The sequence below is a fragment of the Spermophilus citellus genome (genome assembly GCF_964194105.1).
Source record: "Spermophilus citellus genome assembly, chromosome: 18".
In the NCBI taxonomy this organism is placed as follows: domain Eukaryota; kingdom Metazoa; phylum Chordata; class Mammalia; order Rodentia; family Sciuridae; genus Spermophilus; species Spermophilus citellus.
In genome coordinates this window covers 40093066-40115339 of record NC_138200.1, presented here as the reverse complement: position 1 = coordinate 40115339, position 22274 = coordinate 40093066, and the positions used below count along the sequence as shown (strand labels likewise).

The 22274-nt window shown below is 38.3% G+C and overlaps 1 protein-coding gene across 1 annotated transcript in view; it reads left to right on the top strand.

The window, feature by feature from the left end:
* RPGRIP1L (RPGRIP1 like) overlaps positions 1–14152 on the top strand; it is a 101508-nt gene extending 87356 nt beyond the window's left edge. Inside the window, exons 25-27 of the mRNA XM_081275883.1 lie at positions 3247–3331; positions 8421–8554; positions 11181–14152. Of these exons, the coding sequence (XP_081132009.1) occupies positions 3247–3331; positions 8421–8554; positions 11181–11329 (368 nt within the window). The 3' untranslated portion in view covers positions 11330–14152. The remainder of the gene's footprint in view (positions 1–3246; positions 3332–8420; positions 8555–11180) is intronic.
* The last annotated feature ends 8122 nt before the right edge of the window (positions 14153–22274 follow it).

Here is a 22274-nt window from a genome sequence, read left to right as displayed (position 1 = left end):
ACTTCTCTTGATACAGTTATATTACTCTCTCCCACTCCCACTTTGTGCTTTTAACAAAATTCCCACATCTTAAAAAGCAGGATGAGTTTGGGCTTCATATGGAAGGAGAAATATAGCATGGAGATTAAGAAAGCAGGCTGGGGGACTGACATTGCCAGATTCAAATTCTGACTCTGCCTCTTTATAACTTGGGTATCTTGGACAAATTCCCAACCTTCTCTGAGTCTCTTTAATCATCTGTAAAATGTGGGTCAGCATGGTTCCCAGCCCATGTGATTGCAGTAAAAGTATATAGTACCTAATACCTAAGTATCAGTCAATAAATTCTAGCTACCATTATTTTTAACTTTAAGAGAATAGAAAATATAGTATACTGGCCACTTGAATGAAGTAGAAGCACAAGGAATTCCCAACTACATCATTTTTATTGTTTGTTTGGGTTTTTTAACCAATTTATACAGTGAAGTTTTTTTTCCTTAAGAAAAGATTATATAAAGTTTCACCATATGGTTTGGCAATTCCACTTCTGGGAAAATACTAAAGCAAATTGAGAGCAAGGACGCAAAGAGATGTTTATTTGGTTTTTTGTTTGAATGTTTGTTTTGGTTGTTGTTTGGTGATTTATATTTGACCCTTTTTATTTTCCATATTTTACATTGGTACATTATAGTTGTACATAATGATGGGATTTGTTGTTGCATAATTGTATGTGCACACATTGTACAAATATAATTTGACCAATAACACTCCCCAGCACTTCCCCCCACTCCCTCCCCGCCTTCCATCTCTTGGTCCCTTCCTTCTACAAATCTCCCTTTCATGTTGGGAGATCCACACCCACCTTTCTTTTTCTTTTTGTTCTCTAGCTTCCTCATACGAAAGAGACATGTAACCCTTGACCTTCTGAGACAAACATATTTGTACACTTCTGCTCACAGTTGCACTATTCACAGTAGCCAAAAGCTAGAAATAACCCAGATGTCTATTACAAGATGAATACATAAACAAAATGTATGGTATATGCAGACAATGGAAAATCATTTAGTCTTTTTTTGGTGGGGTGTACCAGGGATTGAACTCTGCGGCACTCGACCACTAAGTCATATCCCCAGCCCTATTTTATATTTTTTTTAGAGACAGGGTCTCCCAGAGTTGCTTAGCACCTCACTTTTGCTGAGGCTGGCTTTGAACTGGTGATCCTCCTGCCTCAGCCCCCTGGGAATACAGGGGTGTTCCACTGAGCCCGGTTTACTCAGTCTTTATTTGATATATGCTACAGCATTAATGCTAAGTGAAATAGCCAGATACAAAAGATAAATACTATATGATTCCAATTAATGGAAATACCAATATTAGTCAAATTCATTAAAAAGGAAAGGAGTGGTTGTTGGTGGCTAGGAGAGAGGGGAATGAGAAATTGTTGTTTAATAGGTACAGAGTTCCCAATTTGAGATGATGAAAAAATTCTGGAGCTGGATTGTGGTTGGTGATGGTTGCAGCTAGAAGGTAAATGTAACTCATGCTACTGAACTGAGCATTTAAAAATGGTTAATGTTAAATATATTTTACCACAATTTTTTTTAAGTTTTAAGCCATTGAAATTCATCAAAAGTGTCTAGGTTTGATTGAAAGACTTTTTATTTATGGTGGATGTTGATACTCAGTCTTTTTTTCCCCTTTTTAATCACTGTGATTGCCCTTATCTTCAAATGATATAAACTAGTATGACATAAAAGCCTTGTAACTCTGAAGTAAAAAAGGATATCATATACTACTTCTTAAAATAGTGATCAACAGCAAAAACTAACAAACAAAAAATCCCATTTGAAAAAAAAAATTGCTATTTAGCACGGTCTACCAGCATCTTGTAAAAATGAAATAATACCTCCCAGCATTAGTGAAACTAGTCTGTTAACAAGACTTTTTGGCCTTGATAAGTAAAACAAAATTCTCTGAACTTTTGTCTTTATTGATTTCTGTTAATCCCAGTGAACTATAAAAAATGTGACTATATGGTCACATTTACTGATATGATGTCATGCCAAAAGCAATGTGCCAGGAGTCACTGTTTGGCCTTTGTTCTCCAGATTTGCTTACTAACCTGTGTGTCAGTGATTCTCATTTCTCTTAAACCACTCACCCACCCCTACACAGACGTCTTTATGTCTCCCACTCCACGTTCCTACCTTGGTACTGGACACATCTTCAGCCCTCAGTTAGCATTTGCTCAACTGAGCCAATTAAAATAGTTGATATTATCATAATTTGGAATGGAACTGAAATTGTCCGGGGAAACACTTCCAATATGGAATTTGTTTGTTCCTGGCAGAGCCTGAGGAAAACTGGCTTTAGAATTGTCATAGTATCTTTCACCCTATGTGCACTTTTGATCAGGGATAATCTCTAAATTGAGATCTGGTCACGGGGGAGACTTTACATCCAAAATGGCAGCTGAAAAAGAAATGTCTTCAGTCTGCCTGGCTGAGAAAAAATAATCGGTGAAAATTGGAGTGTTCACACTCTACAATGCCACTTCCCAAAGTGCAGAGCTTGCCTGCAATGTCAAGTGCTTACCGCCTCCTTCCTGGTGTACTTTAGATCAGTGATCTAATCTCATGTTGCAGCTAAGTGGAACCTGGCCACCTTCCTGTATGCCAGCATGTACCTTAAAAACCAAAGACAACTTGGCACCCTAAAAAGCCTCTCCCCTTCCTCCACTCTTCTCTCCTGTACCCTCCACCCACACACCAGCACACGTCAGCCGTGGGTTTCCTCAGCCCAGTACACTAGATGCCTCTTTTATTGCATGTTGTGGCAGGAGAGGAGGATTAAATTACTGAGGCTGTCAGAAAGGACAAGCACTCTGCCATACATTATCATTATCACTCGCTTCTTGGGTGAAAGAAAATGCAGTAAATCCCTCAAATACAAAGCAATAAAGACCACTGGCTTTTACTGTCATGACTGCCAGTGCCATTAACAGGCAGTGACAGTGATGTGGCACTCTTAGATGTTGCTTGTATCTTTTCTGACAGTGTGCACATAAACCTGCCAGTGACATGACATCAGATCACATGACTATTCAGACTTGATTCTGGTTTCTGGAGCTGTTTTCTTTTCCCAGGCATACAAGCAAGGTGGCATAACTTGTGTCTTTAAAAACAGGTATTTATAAAAATACAGAATGTCCTAATGTAGCATATTCCTGAGTGACTTCTTCTTGTGCATTTTTTTCTTTTGATATAGTGATCTACGTGGATGAGGAAAACAACCAAGCAAAGAGAGACATCTTAAAAGCTATACTACAAAACCAAGAAATGCCTAATAGAAGGTATATTTAAGAAGTTTGAATTATCTTATGTTTTATATAAAGTAGATCTCTTTAGCATGATGTGGTTTAAAAAAGGGAAGGAAGCAAAGATGAGAAATCAGAACATATGGGTTCTCTGACTCACTCTGTGTGCATGAGTGGAGTTCATGACTTCTTTGGGTCTCTTATCTCCCTGGGTCTCTTATCTCCAGTGGCCCTGCCTATCAGACAGACTGACCAACTGTGGGGATGCCAAGTGCTTTGAAGACCAGAACGCTGTGTAGTATGTAGAAAGTATCACGTTGCCATACAAGTGTAACTGTAAAGGACTCAACGGGTTGAAGGAAACACCACAGGCTGGGGTTTAAATTTCTGTTCCATCCCCTACTTGCTGTCTGACCTTGGACAAATTACTCAGCCTCCTGTGCTTCATTCTCTTCATCTGTAAAATGGAGATGATGATGATGCTGTCTAGGGTTGCTATGAGGACTAGATGAGATGTGTGTAACACAGACAGAACAGCACCTGACACACAGTACGCAGTAAGTGTCCACTGCCTTCATTGTTAAGCAGTAGCATTTTGAACAGCTCATCAGCCTTTCAGACTGACTTGAATCTTACTATCTTGTTTAATAATTCATATTATTTTCCAGATGCCTTTTTTTATTTGAATAGGACACTTTGCAATTCTGGTTAGTAGAGTAAATAAATCCTTTTCATAAGGAAAAGGCTGATCTTAAGAAGTTAATATTTTCTGGGTGAGCTCAATCCATGTCAGCCCCTGAGCTGTTTCACCACTGTTTTTCTGGCTCCTCTCCCTTTGCCTGGGTAGACCCTTTATCAGTCCATTCTCCTCTTTTCCTTGCCTTTGTGACCCCGAGATTCCATAGCCTCAAAAATGATGCTCATCTGAGAAAGAGAAAGTGAATGTTAAAGACGCTATGTTTGGGGCTGGGGTTGTGGCTCAGTGGTAGCACACTTCCCTGGCATGTGTGAGGCACTGGGTTCGATCCTCAGCACCACATATAAATAAATAAAATAAAGGTCCATTAAATTAAAAAAAAAAAAACCTTAAAACAAAAAAAGACACTATATTCTTCAAAAGAGCTTCTAATCTAGTATTTTCTCTTCTGTTTCAAGAAGACAGACTGGAATTCTTAGCTCTCGGGATCTAAGAGTACCTTTCTCGTTGGCTTCTTGAAGTACGAGGCTCCACTTTGTCCAGGATTCTAATCACTCCAGTTTGACTTGTCTAGTTCCCATTTTTCAGCTTCTTTCAATACCCCCCATAAACCCCCAGTCTCCCAGAGGTATCCCAGCAGGTCACCAACCTCACTTTGCTCCCCCCCAGGTCCACAAGGCAGCTAAGCCACCAAGCCCAGCCATCACTGATAGGGTTGAGCTCTGTCCCCATGTGCCAATCCTGGACCAGGCTTAGTAGTCTCTTTAGTCCCTTGTCTTCTCTGTGTCCTTATTGTTTCTGGAATGATAGAGCATGTTGTAAGTGACACTACTCCTTGAGGGAAAATGACTTTGTTTCTTCAAACATGTGGGAGGTTTTTAATTATTTTTAAAAGGCAGATACTTTCCTTTCAAACTTGCCTTTGCTCAGAAGACCCACTTGTTTATACCATAATAGATAAAAAGAAAAAAGTCCATAGTAACTGTGATGACGCCCCCTGCTTCTCTAAGAAATGTCCAAACACCTCCCCACAGAGACATAAACATTTGTGTTCTTTTTTAGCAAAACTGAGAGAGGTGTCACAGGTGCCACGGGACTGATCCTGAGCTCACAACTGTTGAGTGAGCACTTGGAGTGCTGACCTTCCTGGGAGAGGATGGCCTCTACCCTCCTAAGGAAAATAAGAGTGACATTTAGTTTCTCCAGGGCCAAAGCCCATTATTGTTCCAGTGCATGTTCTCAACTTTTCTAAGTACTCAGAGGTCATGTTACTTCACATTACTTCAAGTAGCTCCAGGTTTATGATGGCTCACTCCCTCCGACTGCAGCCCTGGTCCAAACTGGTGGTAACTTACAAAGCCACAGTAAGAGAAGTCTTCCAGTCCTCCTGGACATGTCTAAACTTAGAGACATTGCACGAATTGTTTATAGCACCTTTCACACTGCCCTGCACTATAATTGGAATTTACAAGTGACACCTTGAAAGAGAGGTAACATATGGAGATCGGACTTGAGAATGATTTACTTGAACTTATTGGTTTGACACTGACTCGGTTCTTTTAGTTTTAGTTTTTCTCTGTAGCAGTATTCTATTGAGCAGATCCACCACTGAGGAAGACAGGCTATGATAACAAGTAAACAAGTAAACCAATTACATATTGTGACAATTAGTAATAGAGAATTTAAAAAGTTAAATGCTAAGAGAAAATAACAGTAATGGCAAATCCAAAGAGGTGACATTCAAGCTGATTTAGGAAGGGTGAGAGGACCCAGTTACTGCACAAGCGCCCAGGAAGGACCATCCCAGGCCAAGGGGATTCCAGGCAGGAAGTAACATGCAGTGGGCGTCCTAGGACCAGGAGGACAGTTAGCAAGGCTGTTCTCTGTCAAGACAGTCTCAGGAGGGAGAGGAGGAGCAGCTGCGGAGCACGATGCGCTCACCTCCACTGGGGACTGCCACCTGCTCCACTTATGTGCACAGCCAGGTCCTCAGCCTGGGAGCCTCTTGGGGACGCAGAACAGGTCTTGCCTCTTTGTTCTGGCAGAGCAGAGGTAAGATGTAAGGTGTCTGTGTGCACATAGTGTGGCCAAACTGTTTTTACCTTTAAGATTGTTCCAGTGAACTTTCCTCCTTTTTGAGCTTAACTTTACAGTTTAACAATTTTATTTTTGCTATCTTATTTTGCTCTCTATATAAAGGCAGAAATGTTTCATTTTTACACTTCTAGCCCTTTCTCTAGAATTGGGAACATTTTCTTTTTTCTCATTTTCTCTCAGATTTCTCTATTTTCTGTTCAACGGAGGTAACAGCCTGCATTTGTAAAGTGGTGTAGATATAATTCTTAAATGTGAGGTTAAAATTTATCAGATATAAAGATACATGAAATAACCAGCCATGGTGGCACATGATTGTTATCTCAGAGACTGAGGAGGCTGACCAGCCTCAGCAACTTGGACCCTAAGCAATTTAGCAAGACCCTGACTCAAAAATTAAAAGGATGATGGATGTGGCTATAGTAAAACAACCCTGGTTTAAAATTCTTAATACTAAAAAATAAGGAAATAAAATTTTTGTTAAAGATACTTAAAATACATGAAAACAGCACAACATTCCTGCAATCTTGGTAGCCTCTGTGTCTGCATAAGTTTGTGTTGTAAAATCTGTATCAGTTGTCATTTCTAATTCCTTGCCTTCCAATCACGTTCATTTTAGGACAAATTCTGTGATCTTCAGTCATTTTGTTTAAATGAGTGATATAGCCAATGTATAATTTGGAAATCTGACTAACTTTTTAATTTAAACAAGCTTTTCTCATGCCAACTCCTTTCTCTTCCCTACAAATATAGAAGCTAAAGCTGCTCTGCTAGATTTTAAATAGGAATAATAAAAGGACAAACATTTATCCAATGTTTACTATGTTTCAATCACAGTTTACTCATATCTTCTCATCTATCCTCCAAGAACCCTACAAAATAGGTATAATTATCCCCATTACACAACTAAAGAAACTGAAATCAGAGATTAAATAATTTGTCAAAAGTCACACAGTAGAAAAGCAGGAATGTGAACCAAGAATGGGTGCCCTAAACCATGCCATCTTATTAATCCCTCTATTTTATATATTATATAAAATATACATTTTACCCACTTGGAAAGCCTGGGTCTGTACTCTTCATAGTCATTGTGTGAATAAGTGTTAACTTTGATTGTGACTTAGGGATTTCTATTTTCTAATCAAAATATTGCTAGCTAAAAACAGAAACTTCATAAAGAAATGAAAAGCTGAATGTTTATCTTCGGGAAATTGGTTAAAAATATTGTCATGTTTACCTATAAGCATTTGGAAAGGATTTTATTTGTATTTTTCAAGGCATGATTTCTCAGAGACTTGGATTTTTATGTTTCTTGTTTTGTTTCTGATTTGGGATAGATACATTTCGAAAGTTTAAGATGGTAAAGTTTACAAGCATCCGTGGTTTAAGCTATGCTGCCAAGACATATCAAAAGAGTACTTAACTGTAAATTCCTGTCATTTGGTCAATCCAAGTGTGTTTGGCCTCAACACAAGCCACTAATTCAAATCAGTTCCATCAGAACCCTACAATTATGTGTCTAAAAGTAAAATAAAACTTGGATTCTATGATGGTAAGTCAAGAGATTGCTAAGTAATACAAACATTTGATATAGCTGTTGGGCAGAGCTACAACATTTATCTAACATGGTTCAGAATGTTGCCCAGGGAGCATGATCCCTACATTTTGTAGAACACACACAATTGGTTAAATTACTTAGTACCAACTCCAGAGGTTGTGCATTGCTAAAGAAAATGGGACATTTTTTTTTTCTGTAGAAAATGCTGATCATGTAACCTCATGGTCTTTATTCACTTCATCTTTTTAGTCTTAAAAGTTAAGATACCAAAACATTATCAGACCCAGGCACAGTGGCACATGCCTGTAAGCAACTCAGGAAGCTGAGGCATAAAGATTGTAAATTATGAAGCCAGACTCAGCAATTTAGTGAGGCCCTAAGCAAGACCCTGTCTCAAACTTTTTTTTAAAGGGGTAGGGGTAGGGGGTGGGAATATGTAGCTCAGTGATAAAGCACCCTGGGTTCAATACCCTGTACCAAAATATATACACACATATATATGATTAGACGTTGCAGAATAGACCAAACATCCCGTCTTTCTCTTTGTCTTAGATTCTAGAGATAAATGCCATTTAGTGCTTAGAAAGTGGATTAACATTCGGCTGAAGGTTAGGTATACTATAACAATTCTAATAGTTCATTTAAGAACTTAACTAACCTGCTGTAACTTTCTTTTATTGAGATCATTGGAAATGTCTGGATTTCATACCTAGTGGCAGTTTTGTTTCTTAGAGACTTCTCACTTGGTGGTGATTTTCTCTGTCCTCTGTCCTCAGTGTTCGTTTCACCGTTGTCACCGACCCCCCAGAGGATGAGCAGGATCTGGAGTGTGAGGACATCGGCGTTGCTCATGTTGACCTCGCTGACATGTTTCAGAAAGGGAGAGACATCATTGAGCAAAATATCGATGGTATGAGTGGAAGTGTTGCTCAGTTTGCACAACCAACAACTGCTAAAGTCCAAACTCTTTATTAAAACCTCTGTGCTGGCTACAAGGGAGCTGAGTCACATCAACTGAGTCCTTTGCAACACCAACTAATGTCCCCCTATATCCCTCCCCTTGCCCTCGCCCTCTGCTTTCCTTTAAACGGATAAAATTTTAAAATAATTATTTCACAAGGAAGTATTCATTTTTTTAGTATGGGGTGAGAAGGTGAAAAAAGTTGAGTTTCGTTGTTGCTGCTGACATTGTTCATGGAAGTCTCATGTCAGCTACGGCACTTCAGCCTTAAGAGTGATTAAGGTAGTCTCTTTCTCGAGTTTTCTCTGTAATTCAATGTTACAGCCCAGTGATTTAGTCCCTCTAGCAACCAAGTAGGTTTGCTCACTCATTCCCCACCAGGATTCAACAGAAGTAGGGGCTTCCTGACAAAATCTGCTCTCTCAAGTTGTCATTTCACCAGGTATGACACCCAACAGTGTTTCATTCCTACCTTCTCTTCCTATATGACATACTGACAACATGCTGGAAGAATTGTACTTTATGAATCAGACTTTTACTAAGAAACTAGAGACATAGCTCACTGATAGAGTGCTACCAGTGGTTAGAGCCCCAGCAATGCAATTTTAAAAAATAAATAAATAAGTAGTTAACAGACTTTTGACAGTCATAGTCAGAGAAGGCCTGAGCTATTTACAATAAATGGAGAAATTCCCAAAAAAAATAAAAATAAAAAGTAAAGATTGATTCCAATCTCATTTGTTAAGTTAGAACTGTCTCTGAAAAGATGTCCCTAGCTTGTTTACTTCCTGGCTCATGCATTCAGCATACACTTAATTGAGCACCTCTTAAGTGCCATGCATTGGTTCCTACATGGAGCTGCTTGTCCTGGATATGTGTCAAGTGCTCAAAAGTTAGAATTTATCCAAATAACTAACCAAATTCACCAAATAACAAGATTGGAAGACTGTTCTGGGAAATCCCTCCAAAGTATACATTGCTAACCTTTGGCAGTTGCTCATAACTTTGGCACTGAAGAAAAAGAGGAGAGGAAAATAAAATATTTATCCCAATCCCATTAAGGATTCACAGGATCAAGGGAGTCAGACAAAAGTGACTAAAACTATCTCTGCTTTATATTCTTGATCTCTGTTTTTCCAATCGATTCTGTTTAGCAACCCACCTTCTCTTCCTGTGAGACAAGTGACAAAAATGGACTGACACAGTGATTGTTATGACCACATTTTGGGAACAAGCCGAAAGATTGGGTACTGGGTCAGGTCAGGATCTTAATGCCTTGTCATCTGTCACTTAGAAGTGAGCAGTCCCAAAGGAGAGGTGAAAACTCGGGAGAGTGAGCTGGGACCATTTGTACCACTGTGCTCCCAGCTGCTCTTTCTCCACCTAAGCCCTCGTGTACCAAGTTTAGCTTGAAGGCCTCCTTACAGATTTTCTTGAAATTAAAATACACTCAGAGCTGAATGCAGTGGCACAGCCTGAGGACCCAGCTATAAGGAGGCTGGGGCAGGAGAATGACTTGAATCCAGGAGTTCAAGGCCAGCCTGGGCAGCTTAGCAAAATCCCATCTCTTAAAACAAACGCACGCGCGTGTGAGCACACACATACACACACACACACACACACACACACACACGTCGTGCACAGGAGTACATGTCTATAATCCCAGCTACCTGAGAGGCTAAGGCAGGAGGATCACAAATTCAAAACCAGTCTGGGCAACTTAGTGAGATATTATCTCAAAATAAAAAGGGTTGGGATGTAGCTTAATAGAACCCTTTTGGGTTTGATTCCAAATACTGCAGAAACGCACGTACAAGAAGTTATTAAAGTTCAAGGAATATAAACAGGAAGTACAAAGACTCATAAGTGTTGTGAAACTTACAAAATCTAGGATTCTGGCCTTGGACTACTAGGTCATTGTCCACAGAGTGTTGAATCAGCATCCTACAGGGTCAAGCTTGGAGAAGTCCAGTGGCCTACTTTTGGGCACCACTCAAAGCAGTGGTCCCTCTGCTGAGAAAAGCCAGTATACATTCAAAAAGTTCCTGGGCCTTTGGAGCCATTCCATAGACTTAAGATTGCTGGGACTACCGATTTGACTTTTCCTAAATTCATGTAGAATATACTTTAAATGAAATGTTTTCTTTGGAAAGGTAAATAACCAGTTCAAATCACAATCATGTGACCTCTTTACAGTGGTTTGCATTCTGAAATTTGTTATTATACTGGACATTAAAACAGATCTACTTTGTCATCATATTTTAGTCCTTTTTAGACCTTTCATTTCTTACTCGCTTAGAAATTTCGATTCTGTGTGGGAATCGTCCAGAAGCTTTTTCACTAGGTGAACTTTAGGGTTAGATCGTTAGTTTGAGCTCCACAAACAGTATGTACATGCAACATATCTAAATTGCACATCTTCAAAGAGAAGCTTTATGTTTTAGATTTCTGAGATGCCAGTGAATTTTAGGCTTTTACAAGAGCTCTTTTCATCTTCTCAACTACTGTTTCAGCTACTTCTCTCAAGAAACATCTGATGAATGACACTAACACTTTTCTGCTCTTTTCTCCCTAGTTTTTGATGCACGAGCAGATGGTGTAGGTATTGGCAAGCTCAAGGTAACAGTTGAAGCTCTCCATGCCCTACAGTCTGTCTACGAGCAATGCAAAGGACTAGGAGTCTTAAAAGGACCTGCTCCAGAGGCATCTCCTACTTCTGAGTAAATGCTCACTTGAAGTTTCTGGATGAGATTGTGTGTAATTACTCTGGTTTGTATAATCTATAATTCATGGGGAGCAGGGAAGCAGGAATCCTGGGTTTGAAATGTTCAAGTTTTGTATAGTTTTTCATTTGTTTATTTTGCTATTCCCTCCTTCCCCTGACTGCTGCCCCTCAGGACTTCAGCTCTCCACAATGGGCAGCACCTTCTCAATAATTTATACCTCATGATAGCATGAGAAAGCCTATTTGCATTTTCAACATTTTCTTATGAAGAACTGAAGTGCAATTCCCATTTTTAATAAGCAAAAACATAAATCTTAGAAAACCTATGAAAGAGAAGATACTTTTATGTTATCCCTAATCGTCCCACTAAATGGAATGCTTATGATTAGCCTCATTAAGAGTTTTATACTGTGAAGATTTTATTAGAAGCAATATATGAAAATTACTTGGATTAATGTGTTAATCTTTCTCTTTAAAATGCTAATATCCATTTTATGCACATTAAAGCTCAGTATGCATTTTCTTTGATGCATGCAGTTTCTATCAATTAAATATAAAGAAGGAGACTTGGCACTAACTTACTAAATTACTGCAAGTTTTTTGTCTTTCTTTCTTAAAAATTATAGTTCTTCCTATTTGTATTATTTTCATGTATTCGTATTGGGTGATAGGGGACCCAGGGATGTATGTGTATAAAGAAAAATGATGGATAGATGGATGTGAAATTTACACTTTGAAAACTTAGCTCATGATATAGAAATTATTTAAAGTGTGACTCAAATTCCGATACGCTTAGTTAGACCTGAAAGGAGTATCTTTTTATCATTTTTTTAAATTTACATCAAGCTTAGACAATGCTGGGGTGTATCTGGATAACCAGATCCTCAAAAAGCAGCTCAGAAAGTTAATTTTCTAGCTTTTACCCAATCTCACTGAAGGATTTAATTGATATTTTTAATGGAGCTGTGAATCAATGCTGCAAAGGAATTGTCTCTAGAGGTCTAGGATATAATGCATTTCATTTTTTAATTTACTTTTTTATTTGTCATTTTCTTCAAAGGATTTTTATAGGATGTGGGTTTTCACTGTTTGCAAACAGGCTATGTTCCTTCTTAAGCATATGTAAAGTATTCAGGGAGATAAGTAATTTATTAAAATCTACCTAATTTGCCGTGATATATTAAATCTCTGCTTCAGTGATCACAGACCATTTCATTTAGAGAATTAGGCATTCCCTCTTTGTGTGATTAAAGCTCTGGAAAATGAGTTCTTTGCTCCTATTTGTGAACATTCAAAGCCTGCTAATGGCAAGAAGATGGAATAGATTATGAGACAATTCATTACAGTTCAACAGGAAAAAAAAAGCAGCTATAATGCAAAAATGCAAGTATGAATTTCTGCATATAGTTTGAACCATCTGTGCTCTAATGGCTTCAATAATGACTCTCGTCTTTAGGAGGCTTTGAAATGACATCCATACAATATTAATTTGTTGATGTACATTGCGGGACCAGTAGAGTATGATCTGACCACAGAAATCTATAAATTCTGTCTCTACCATTGAGCCTCCCTGTCCTGGGGCCTGCCATCTCCAAGGAGAAGCTTGTTCTCATCAAACTCTGCAAATCTTCCTAACAGCTCATTCCTCTGGAACCTTCTAGAGACCACAAACATCTGCAGACAAAACCTCTCCAATCCTAGTAAACAACCACATGTTTGTTGTCACTTCAGCTGGCTCTGAGCTCATCTTTTTGGCCTCTCTTTCTAGCTTTCTTTGGCTTTATGCAGTTACAGTGTCATTAAGGCCCATAATATTCCCTCCAGTAATTTAAAACAGCCAGATTATACCCTGGGATTAACTGAGTGGTTTTTGAGACATTTATTGTGGTATTCTCCCAGGAGGTTTGTATTATTGTTTTAAAATGTTACATCCCAAAGTAAATACCCTTTCTATAGGGAAAAGAACTGGATTGCACTGACTTCTTAGGATCTTCAAGTAAAGAGGGGAAGTTTTTATTAGGAAACTTCTGAGAGCTATTCATTGGTACAGAATGTATGTCTCAGATAAGATTAGAGAATTAGCCATGTTTCTGTTGTGTTCATGTATACTAGAATATAATATCAAAGACTTCTCTTCTGGTTTTAAAATACTCAGCTTCAATTCTTGCACACTTTCACAACATTCATTTTCACACACAATGGCTGCTGACACATTTCAAAGTGTGTCAGTAGTATTGAGTGCTATCATATATGGAAGTCCCTTGGGATATTTTTGTGTTTGTCTTGTGTTAACCAGAGTTCATTGAAAAGTTCATACCTTTTGGGTTCACAAATGATGGTTCTCTCTCAGTGAGCCAAGCATGATCCATTAAGTGTGACTAGGGTGAGGGGCTGTCAGGAACGGCCTTGCCACACAGACACTCCAGTTCAAGGTGAGGCTTGGATGAACTTAACAGCTTTTAGTGTAACTACGCAGTACACTCAGCACTTTTTGGGGTGGTAATGCTTTTAGTTTGGAAATATAAATAGAGATGTGATGTGGTATGTGGGAGAGTGTATTTTACATGTTTTTTTGCCTACTGTAGTAGAAATGTCAAATTCCCAGCCACTGTCATGAGAAGCAGTTGACAAAAATAAGTCTTATGGTTTACAGTGTGGTTTACGTAGAGAACATTTCTCTTCACTCTCAGTTTCAACATGTTTTCTAAATTATCATGGTTTGTTGCCGTTTAACTTAAATTAGTTTTTTTAAAGAATAAATAGAGAATATGTTTAATCAAATAAAGAAAGGCCACATTGAAATTCTGCTGTTCCTGCCATTCATTTGTTACCACAAAACACAAATAATTTCTATGTGTTATGAAGAAGTGTGGGCTGAGAAGTGCTCATGTGATTGGGGAGGTTCTGCGTGCACCCATGTTCCCACAACAGAACATAAATTATTTTAGTAATCTGACATCAAGAGCTGTGACAATGAAAACCAGTTCTTACACATGTTCTAACAAGAATCTGATTAACATTTTTGTGGATATGGAAAATAACTTTTTTTTTAGTCAAACTGGCACTATTGCTGAATTTAGAATGCTTTCCTTATGTACTAAATAGCAAAATGTGAATCATGTCTGTGAACAAATATGAGAATAAAATGTCATCTTTGTGTAATACAAAACAACTGAGGGAGAGCTTTGGGGATATAAAATTATTGAATGATTGACAATATCAGGATGATAATTCATCCCCAACGATGAAAGTACATTTTTATAAGTCACTCATGCCTGAAGGCCTCCGACTACCTTAACAAAGAAAAACTAAACCCATGATTTATTAGAGATTGGGCAACATGCCTAATTAAATCCATGAATGGGAGCAGACGCAGCTTTATATCCTCTTTGTTCAGAACAAAAATAACTTCCAGGTCAACCAGAAAGCTAAAAAAATATCAAAGCAATAGAAACAAGTGTTTTAAAAACTAAAAATATAGAAGTAGAAAACACCTCCTCATCCTAATCTTTATTATCTTGCAAGATAGAATTTTCACTTCCATTTCAAAGTGGCACCAGTGGAATCCACCTTATAGTCTAACCTCCTGCAAAAGTGGGCCCATGTTACAGGTATAGGTGGCTTTTGTCCTTGCCCCTTCGTTTTCTACGTGACATTCACTAATACAGTAAGTCGTGTTTCTCCTTAGGCCTTCTCAAGCGAACTCTGGTACTTTTACACCACGACCTCTTTTCTGAGGTGAATGCCTCCTGCTCTTTCCCCCTTACTCTGTAGAGATTCCTTTTCTCATCCTCTAACAGTGTCACCTCTGTCTTCACTGAACACTATTTTTTTTCTCTGTCTCTTTTTTTTTTTTTTAAGTGGTGCTGGGGATTGGAACCCACGGGGGCTTTACCACTGAGCTACATACATCCCTAGCTCTTTTTATTTTTTGAGACAGAGTCTCATTAAGTTGTTGGGGATTGAACCCAGGTGTGCTTTATCACTGAGCTGCACCTCCAGGCCTTTTAATTTTTATTTTGAGACAGGTTTGCACTAAGTTGTTTAGGGCATTGCTAAGTTGCGTGAGGCTGACCTCAAACCTGAGATTCTTCCTCCTCAGCCTCCCAGGTCACTAGCATTACAGGTGTGCACCACCACACTAACCATGTTTTCTTTTTTAAGAAAATCAGCAGCTTGGGCTAGGGATATAGCTCGGTTGGTAGAGTACTTGCCTTGCATGCACAAGGCCCTGGGTTCAATCCCCAGCACCACCAAAAAAAAAAAAAAAAAGAATCAGCATCTTGATTTTCATATTTCTGTCATCTAAATTCCTCCTTCCATCTGCCTAGCTTCCTGCACGTATTTTTCAAGTTCATCAAAGCACATTTTTTTCCCTTCCTCTTTCCTATTTCTTCTCTTGGAGCTACAACTATTTATTTAGATACATGCATCTGTGAAGGCTCCAGCAGCTTTCTTTGTGTGAAAACTTGTCTGGTTTTTGGTTGTAGGTGTTTGTTGTTTGCTTTTTGAGATGTTGCCCAGGCTGGCCTCACTCAGTACCCCCATGCTCAGCCTCCCGAGTGAGTGGCTGGCACTGCAGAGGCGCCCAGCTCAGGCAGGGTTAATGCCTTCATTTAACATGGCAGGGGCACCCTGCGTCAATCGTTCTGAACCTGAAGGCTAATTTTAATTAATGCTAAACATGCAGGCTAATTTTTGTATCTTTTCTTCTTGTATCTTTTTACAAGTCATGGAGACAAAACTCAGAAGGCTCTCAGGAACCACCAGCAAGAAGAAGAAGGTTTTTAAAATTTTAAGAAAATGTTAAAATCAAGCTTTCTTTGGTATCAATGTTTTGCTATAGTTACATATTAACTGATAAGTTTTAGGAAAAAACTTAAAGAGACTATGCACACAATCTAGAAGCTGGGAAGTCTTTTCCAAAGAGAAGAAAAACAGGCTGTAAAACACAAAATAGACAAGACATATTGGATATGTAAACGTGAAGACAGTGTGACAGTTTTCTTTCACGACTATTCGAATTCAAGGTAGAAATCAAAGGACATTTTGTACTATTCAGGGGAACAACAAGTCAAAGATATGTGGGTTTTTTTAAGATATGTGTTCTTAAACATGCACACCTAGTCTCAAAATACATGCATCAACAACTTAAAGAATTGTGGGAAAATATTAAGGCTGCATCAATTTTAATAGTGGGCTTAACTTGCAGAGAATAAAAGATCAAAAACTTAGAAAAAAAGATTTGCTTAGCAGGATTACTAAATTCAAATGCATAGAGAATACCCATGGAACATTCAAAGAGAAATAAGAGAAATTGACTGTGTTCTCAACCACAAAGGAAGTCTCGATTTCCAAAGAACTAAAATCTTAGATAATATTTCTCCAAGCAAAATGCAATGAAATGAGAAGTCAGTAGCAAAGGGATAGCCAAAACAGCCCTTCCTGAAAGTTAAAAATATGTTAATGTTAGATTAACAAGAAAAATCATATGTATTTATGGATAGATTATTATTATTATGAGTTCTAATAGGACAAGGAGTTAATCCACTCCTACAACAGAAAATTCTGCAAATGTCACTTGATGAAATAAATTAACCTCAGCTCAGAAGCCCACAGCAGAGGGGAGCAAAGCCAGGGTTGAACCTAAGAGAAGAGACTACCACAGGATCCTAATGGTGGCAGAACACACGTGATACCAGTGAAGATTCCCCAAGAAGGAGAAGGACCGCTGTCAAGAGCTGGTCTGAATTCAGGTGCTGTACTTTGGATATGGAATGTCCCCCAAAGATTCATGTGTTAAAGGCTTGGTCACCAGCTGTGATGCTGTTGGGAGGTGGAGGAACCCTTAGGAGGTGGCCCTAGTGGAAGGAAGCTTGGTTCGTGGGGCTGTGCCCTTGTCCCCAACTCCGACCTCTTTTTCTCTGCTTCCTGGCCACTGTCAGGTGAAGAGCCATGCTCACCACAAGCTCATGCCACAGTGGTCAGCTTCACCACAGCCCCAACCTGACAGGGCCACGCAACCATGGACTGAACTCTCATCAGAGACTAGGAGCCAGAATAAATCTTTTCTCCTTTCAAGTTGTTTACGTCAGTATTTTGTCACAGCAACAGAAAGCTAAGACACCTGGTAAGTCAGAGCATTGGCTCCTGGAGAAGTAAAAGGAATCAGCTTGAAGTACCTTGGACTCGACGTGGCAGCTTTGGAAAGGCATTCCTGGAAGAGAACCCGATGACTTAAAAGGGGAGAGAGATCCCGTGGAGCCATGGAAGTGAAATGAAAGACGGAACCAGCTGAAACCTCGGCTCCCAGTGAAACAAGAGAGTATGATTGAATGGTGTCAGTATCGTGGTATCGAATCAATAAGAAACATTTATTAAAGAAACTGCACTTTGCTGTAGCAACAGAAGAGGACACTGTTGAGCTGAGAAACCTGTAAGCCATCCAAGCCCTTCCCTGACCATGCAGTTTTGTCCTGGCTGGTCCAGGAATATCCAAAATAAATAGTCTTAACAGAGAAGGGAATCCTGCATGATATACCATAAGAAAACAAATGAGGATCAAAACTTTTCACAGTTGTCAGTAGTACTTCAGTGAAGCTGGGGAGAAACCAGAAAAAGACCCATTATCCCACTACCCAGAGTCAGCCAGTAACTTCTTACACACTTGTTTCCTGTTCTTTTTTTTTTCTGTGATTCATAATTTCAAAAATTTTGAAATTAACACAAGTAATACATGAAAAATACTACATTTTCATTAAAATCAGTATAATACACATGGTTAAAATCCCCTTGAACCATATCACCCCCTAATCCAGATCCTCTCCCCACCAGTGGAGTTTATCATTTTTATGTATACATATACATGCACCCACAGAATATGTATAAAATTGTTTTGATTTTTATTTACATAAGTGTCAGACTGCAGACAGCTGTTTATACAACTTTCTTTTTTTCACTTTTTTTTTAAACAGTGGTTTTGAAATGTACCAGTCGTTTCCAATGTCTCGATTACTACAATAAACAACTCCATGGTGAGAGAGAAAGAAAGAGACCTTTTCAGCAGGATGGAGTTCTGCCCAAGCTCTGCTGAATTTGATAGTTCAAACCATCCTTCCAGTTAAGGACAACTAGACAAACTGGTGTGTGTGTGTGTGTGTGTATATATATATATATATATATATATATATATATATATATATATATACATATATCATACATATGTACATACATATTTTTATATATTGATATATAATTTGAAAACACAAGAATGCCTAAGAGCTAACTGGGCTGCAAGAAATTTCAGGGTGCACATTCATAATAAAAATAATGATGGAATTGGGATAGAAGGAACCTACCTCAACACCATAAAGGCTATTTGTGAAAAACTCAAAGCCAACCTCACAATGAATGGGAAATAACTGAAGTCAATTCCTTTAAAATCTGGGACAATCTCACCACTCCTACTTAATATGATGCTATAAATTCTAGCCAGAGTAATTAGGCAAGAGAAGAAAATAAAAGGGATAAAAAATGGGAAAGGAGAAAGTCAAATTATCACTGTTTGCAGTTGATATGAACCTACATTTAAAAAATGCAAAAACTTGGGGCTGGAGCTGTGGCTCAGTGGTAATACACTTGCTTGGCATTTGTGAGGCACTGGATTCAATTCTCAGCACCGCATATAAATAAATAAAAGGTCTATAAACAAATAAAAAATAAAAATAAATAAAATGAAAAAACTAACTCCACCAAAAGACTGCTAGAGCTAATAAATTTGGCAAAGCAGCAGGTTACAAAGCATACAAAAATCAATAGCTTTCCTTTTTTAAAAAAAAAAGTGAACAACAACAAATCTACTGAGAAAGAAATCAGGAAAAGAATTTTATTCACAATTATCTCAAAAAAATAAAATACTTAGGAATAAATCTAACCAAAGAGGTTAAATACCTCTACAATGAAAACTATAGAGCATTGAAGAAGACTTCAGAAAGGTGGAAAGTCCTCCCATGTTCATGAATAGGCAGAATTAATATTTTTAAATGGTCATACTATCAAAAGCAATATTCAGATTCATTGCAATTCCCATCAAAATACCAATGACATTCTTCACAAAATTAGGAAAAAAATCATTTAGAAGAGTAAAAGACCAAGAATAGCTGGAGCAATTCTGAGCCAAAAAAAAAAACAACGCTAAAGACATCACAATAACTGACTTCAAATTATACTACAGAGCTACAGTAACAAAAACTGCATGGTAGTGGCATAAAAAAAGACAAATAGAACCGTGGTACAGAACAGAAGACACAGGGACAAACCCACACATCTACAGTCATCTGATTCTTGACAAAGGTGCCCAAAACTACACTGGAGAAGACACAGCCTCTTTGACAAATGGTGCTGGGAAAACTGATTATTTATCTGTAGAAGAATGAAAGTAGACATTTATCTCTCACCCTACAAAAAAATCAACTCAAAATGGATCAAAAACCTAAGAATTACTTAGAAACTTGGAATGGAACTACCTTTTGACCTATCCCACTCCTCAGTCTATACCCAAAGGACTTAAAATTAGTATACTATAGTAGTAACACAGCCACATCAATTGTATAGCACTTAAGTCACAATAGCTAAACTGTGGAAGCAACCTAGGTGCCCTTCAGTAGATGAATGGACAAAGAAACTGCAGTATATATACACAATGGAATATTACTCAGCAAAAGATAATGAAACTATGGCATTTGCAAGTAAATGAATGGAGTTGGAGAATATCATGCTAAGCAAAGTAAGCCAATCCCCCCCCAAAGAAAAGGCCATATGTTCTCTCTGATAAGTGGATGCTGATCCATATTGGTGGGGAGGGAGGGATGGAAAAAATGGAGGAACTTTGATGGGGCAAAGGGGAGAGAGAGGTGGGAGGGGGTAGGGAGGTAGGAAAGATGGTGGAATGATATGGACATCATTACCCTAGGTACATATATGACTGAACCTATGGTGCAATGCTACATGGAGTTCAACGAGAGAAATGAAAGTTGTGCTGCAATTGTGTTCAATGAATCAAAATGCATTCTGCTGTCATATACCTAATGAAAATAAATTAATTATTTTTTAATATGCAATAAAGCAGATACCTGAGGTATTATGAGAATAACACCAAGTGGAACCTTATCTAACCTGCAAAAAGAAAAAAAGAAAAAACAACTAAATATCATATCAGAAACTATGCAACTCCTAGAAGAAAACATAAGGTCAACACTTTAGCATATAGGTACAAACTGTGACTCTCTTAGTAGGACCCCTTAAAGCTCATGAAATAATGCCAAGGGTTAATAAATTGGATGGTATCAAAGTAAAAAGCTTTTGCACAGCAAAGGAAATAATTAGGAATCTGAGGAGAGAACCAAGAGAATGGGGAAAAACTCTTTGCTAGATGATCTTCTAACTGGAGATTAATATCTAGACTATATGAAGAACTCAAAAATCTTAACACCAAAAAACAAATAACCCAGTTAATAAATGAGCAGATTAATTAAACAGATACTTCTCAAAAATGAAATACAAGTGGTCAACAAATGTATGGAAAAAAATGTTGAACATCATTAGCATTCAGGGAAATGCAAATCAAAACTACACCCAGACCTCATCTCACACCAGTCAGAATGGCAGTCATCAAGAATACAAACAATAAGTGCTGGAGAGGATGTAGAGAAAAAGGAACACTTTTACATTGTTGGTGGGATTGTAAATTAGTACAACTAGTATGGAAACCAGTATGGAGGTTCCTCAAAAGGCTAGGCATGGAACCACCATATGTCCCAGTTATACCACGCCTTGGTAATTATCCTAAAGAATAAAGTCATTATAGCATAATGATACATGTTCGTCCATGTTTCTAGCAACACAATTCATAATAGCCAAACTATGGAACCAGCCTAGATGTCCATCAACAGATGAACGGATAAAGAAAACTTGGAATTTTATTCAGTCACAAAGAAGAATGAAATTGTGTCATTTGCAGGAAAGTGGATGGAACTTGGGACTATTCTATTAACCGAAATAAGTCAGACTCGGAAGGTCAAGGGTTGTATGTTTTCTTTCATATGTGAAAGCTAGAAAGGAAAAAGAAAAGGAAAGTTATGGGGTGGAGGGGGGATCTCATACAAATCAAAGGGAGATCAGTAGAGGAAAGGGACCAGAGAGTGGGAGAGGAGGAAAGGAAGAGGGGAAGTGCTGGGGAGTGACATTGGCCAAATTATATTGTTATATCATGTGCATATATGAATATGTAATTTTAAAAATCCATCATTATCTATATCTATTATGATTTTTTAAAATGTGGAAATAGAGGAGAAAAAAAAAAGAAATTGCATGGTGCAATGTGAAAGAAAGTTCAGAGGATGAGCCAGGCGAAGAGGCTGGTTTTCTCCCAAGGGCATCTGCCAACCCGATGCAAGCGTGGATGCAAGGCTAAACAGACTCTGGATAAAACCAAAATTCAAAGGATAAAACCAAAATTCAGGGCCCACCAGAGACAAGAGGCCCAAGTAAATCCCCCAGCTTTGGAGTTGGGTCTTTCAAAAGCTAATTTGTCAAATAATAGTGTCTGAGAAATAGACTACCCAGGCACTGAAGTCCTGTTTGATTCATCATAGTCTCTTCATGGATGAAGGTGATCTGAGCTTGCTAGAGCCACCAGCCTAGCCACCTGTCAGAAACTAACACACATCTCTAAAAGAAGACATCATCCACACCCTCAAATATTTCCTTTATTTTTATGTACAGTGTTTGATACACATTTCTAAATAACTAGTCAAGAAGACAAGATGACATGACTGAAAACCAAAATAACAACAGACATCTGAAACACGAGTAATTCAGGTAATGGAGTCATCATCTATGAACTTCCACATAACAAGCTTTTGATCTGTTCACGGAGGTAAAAGA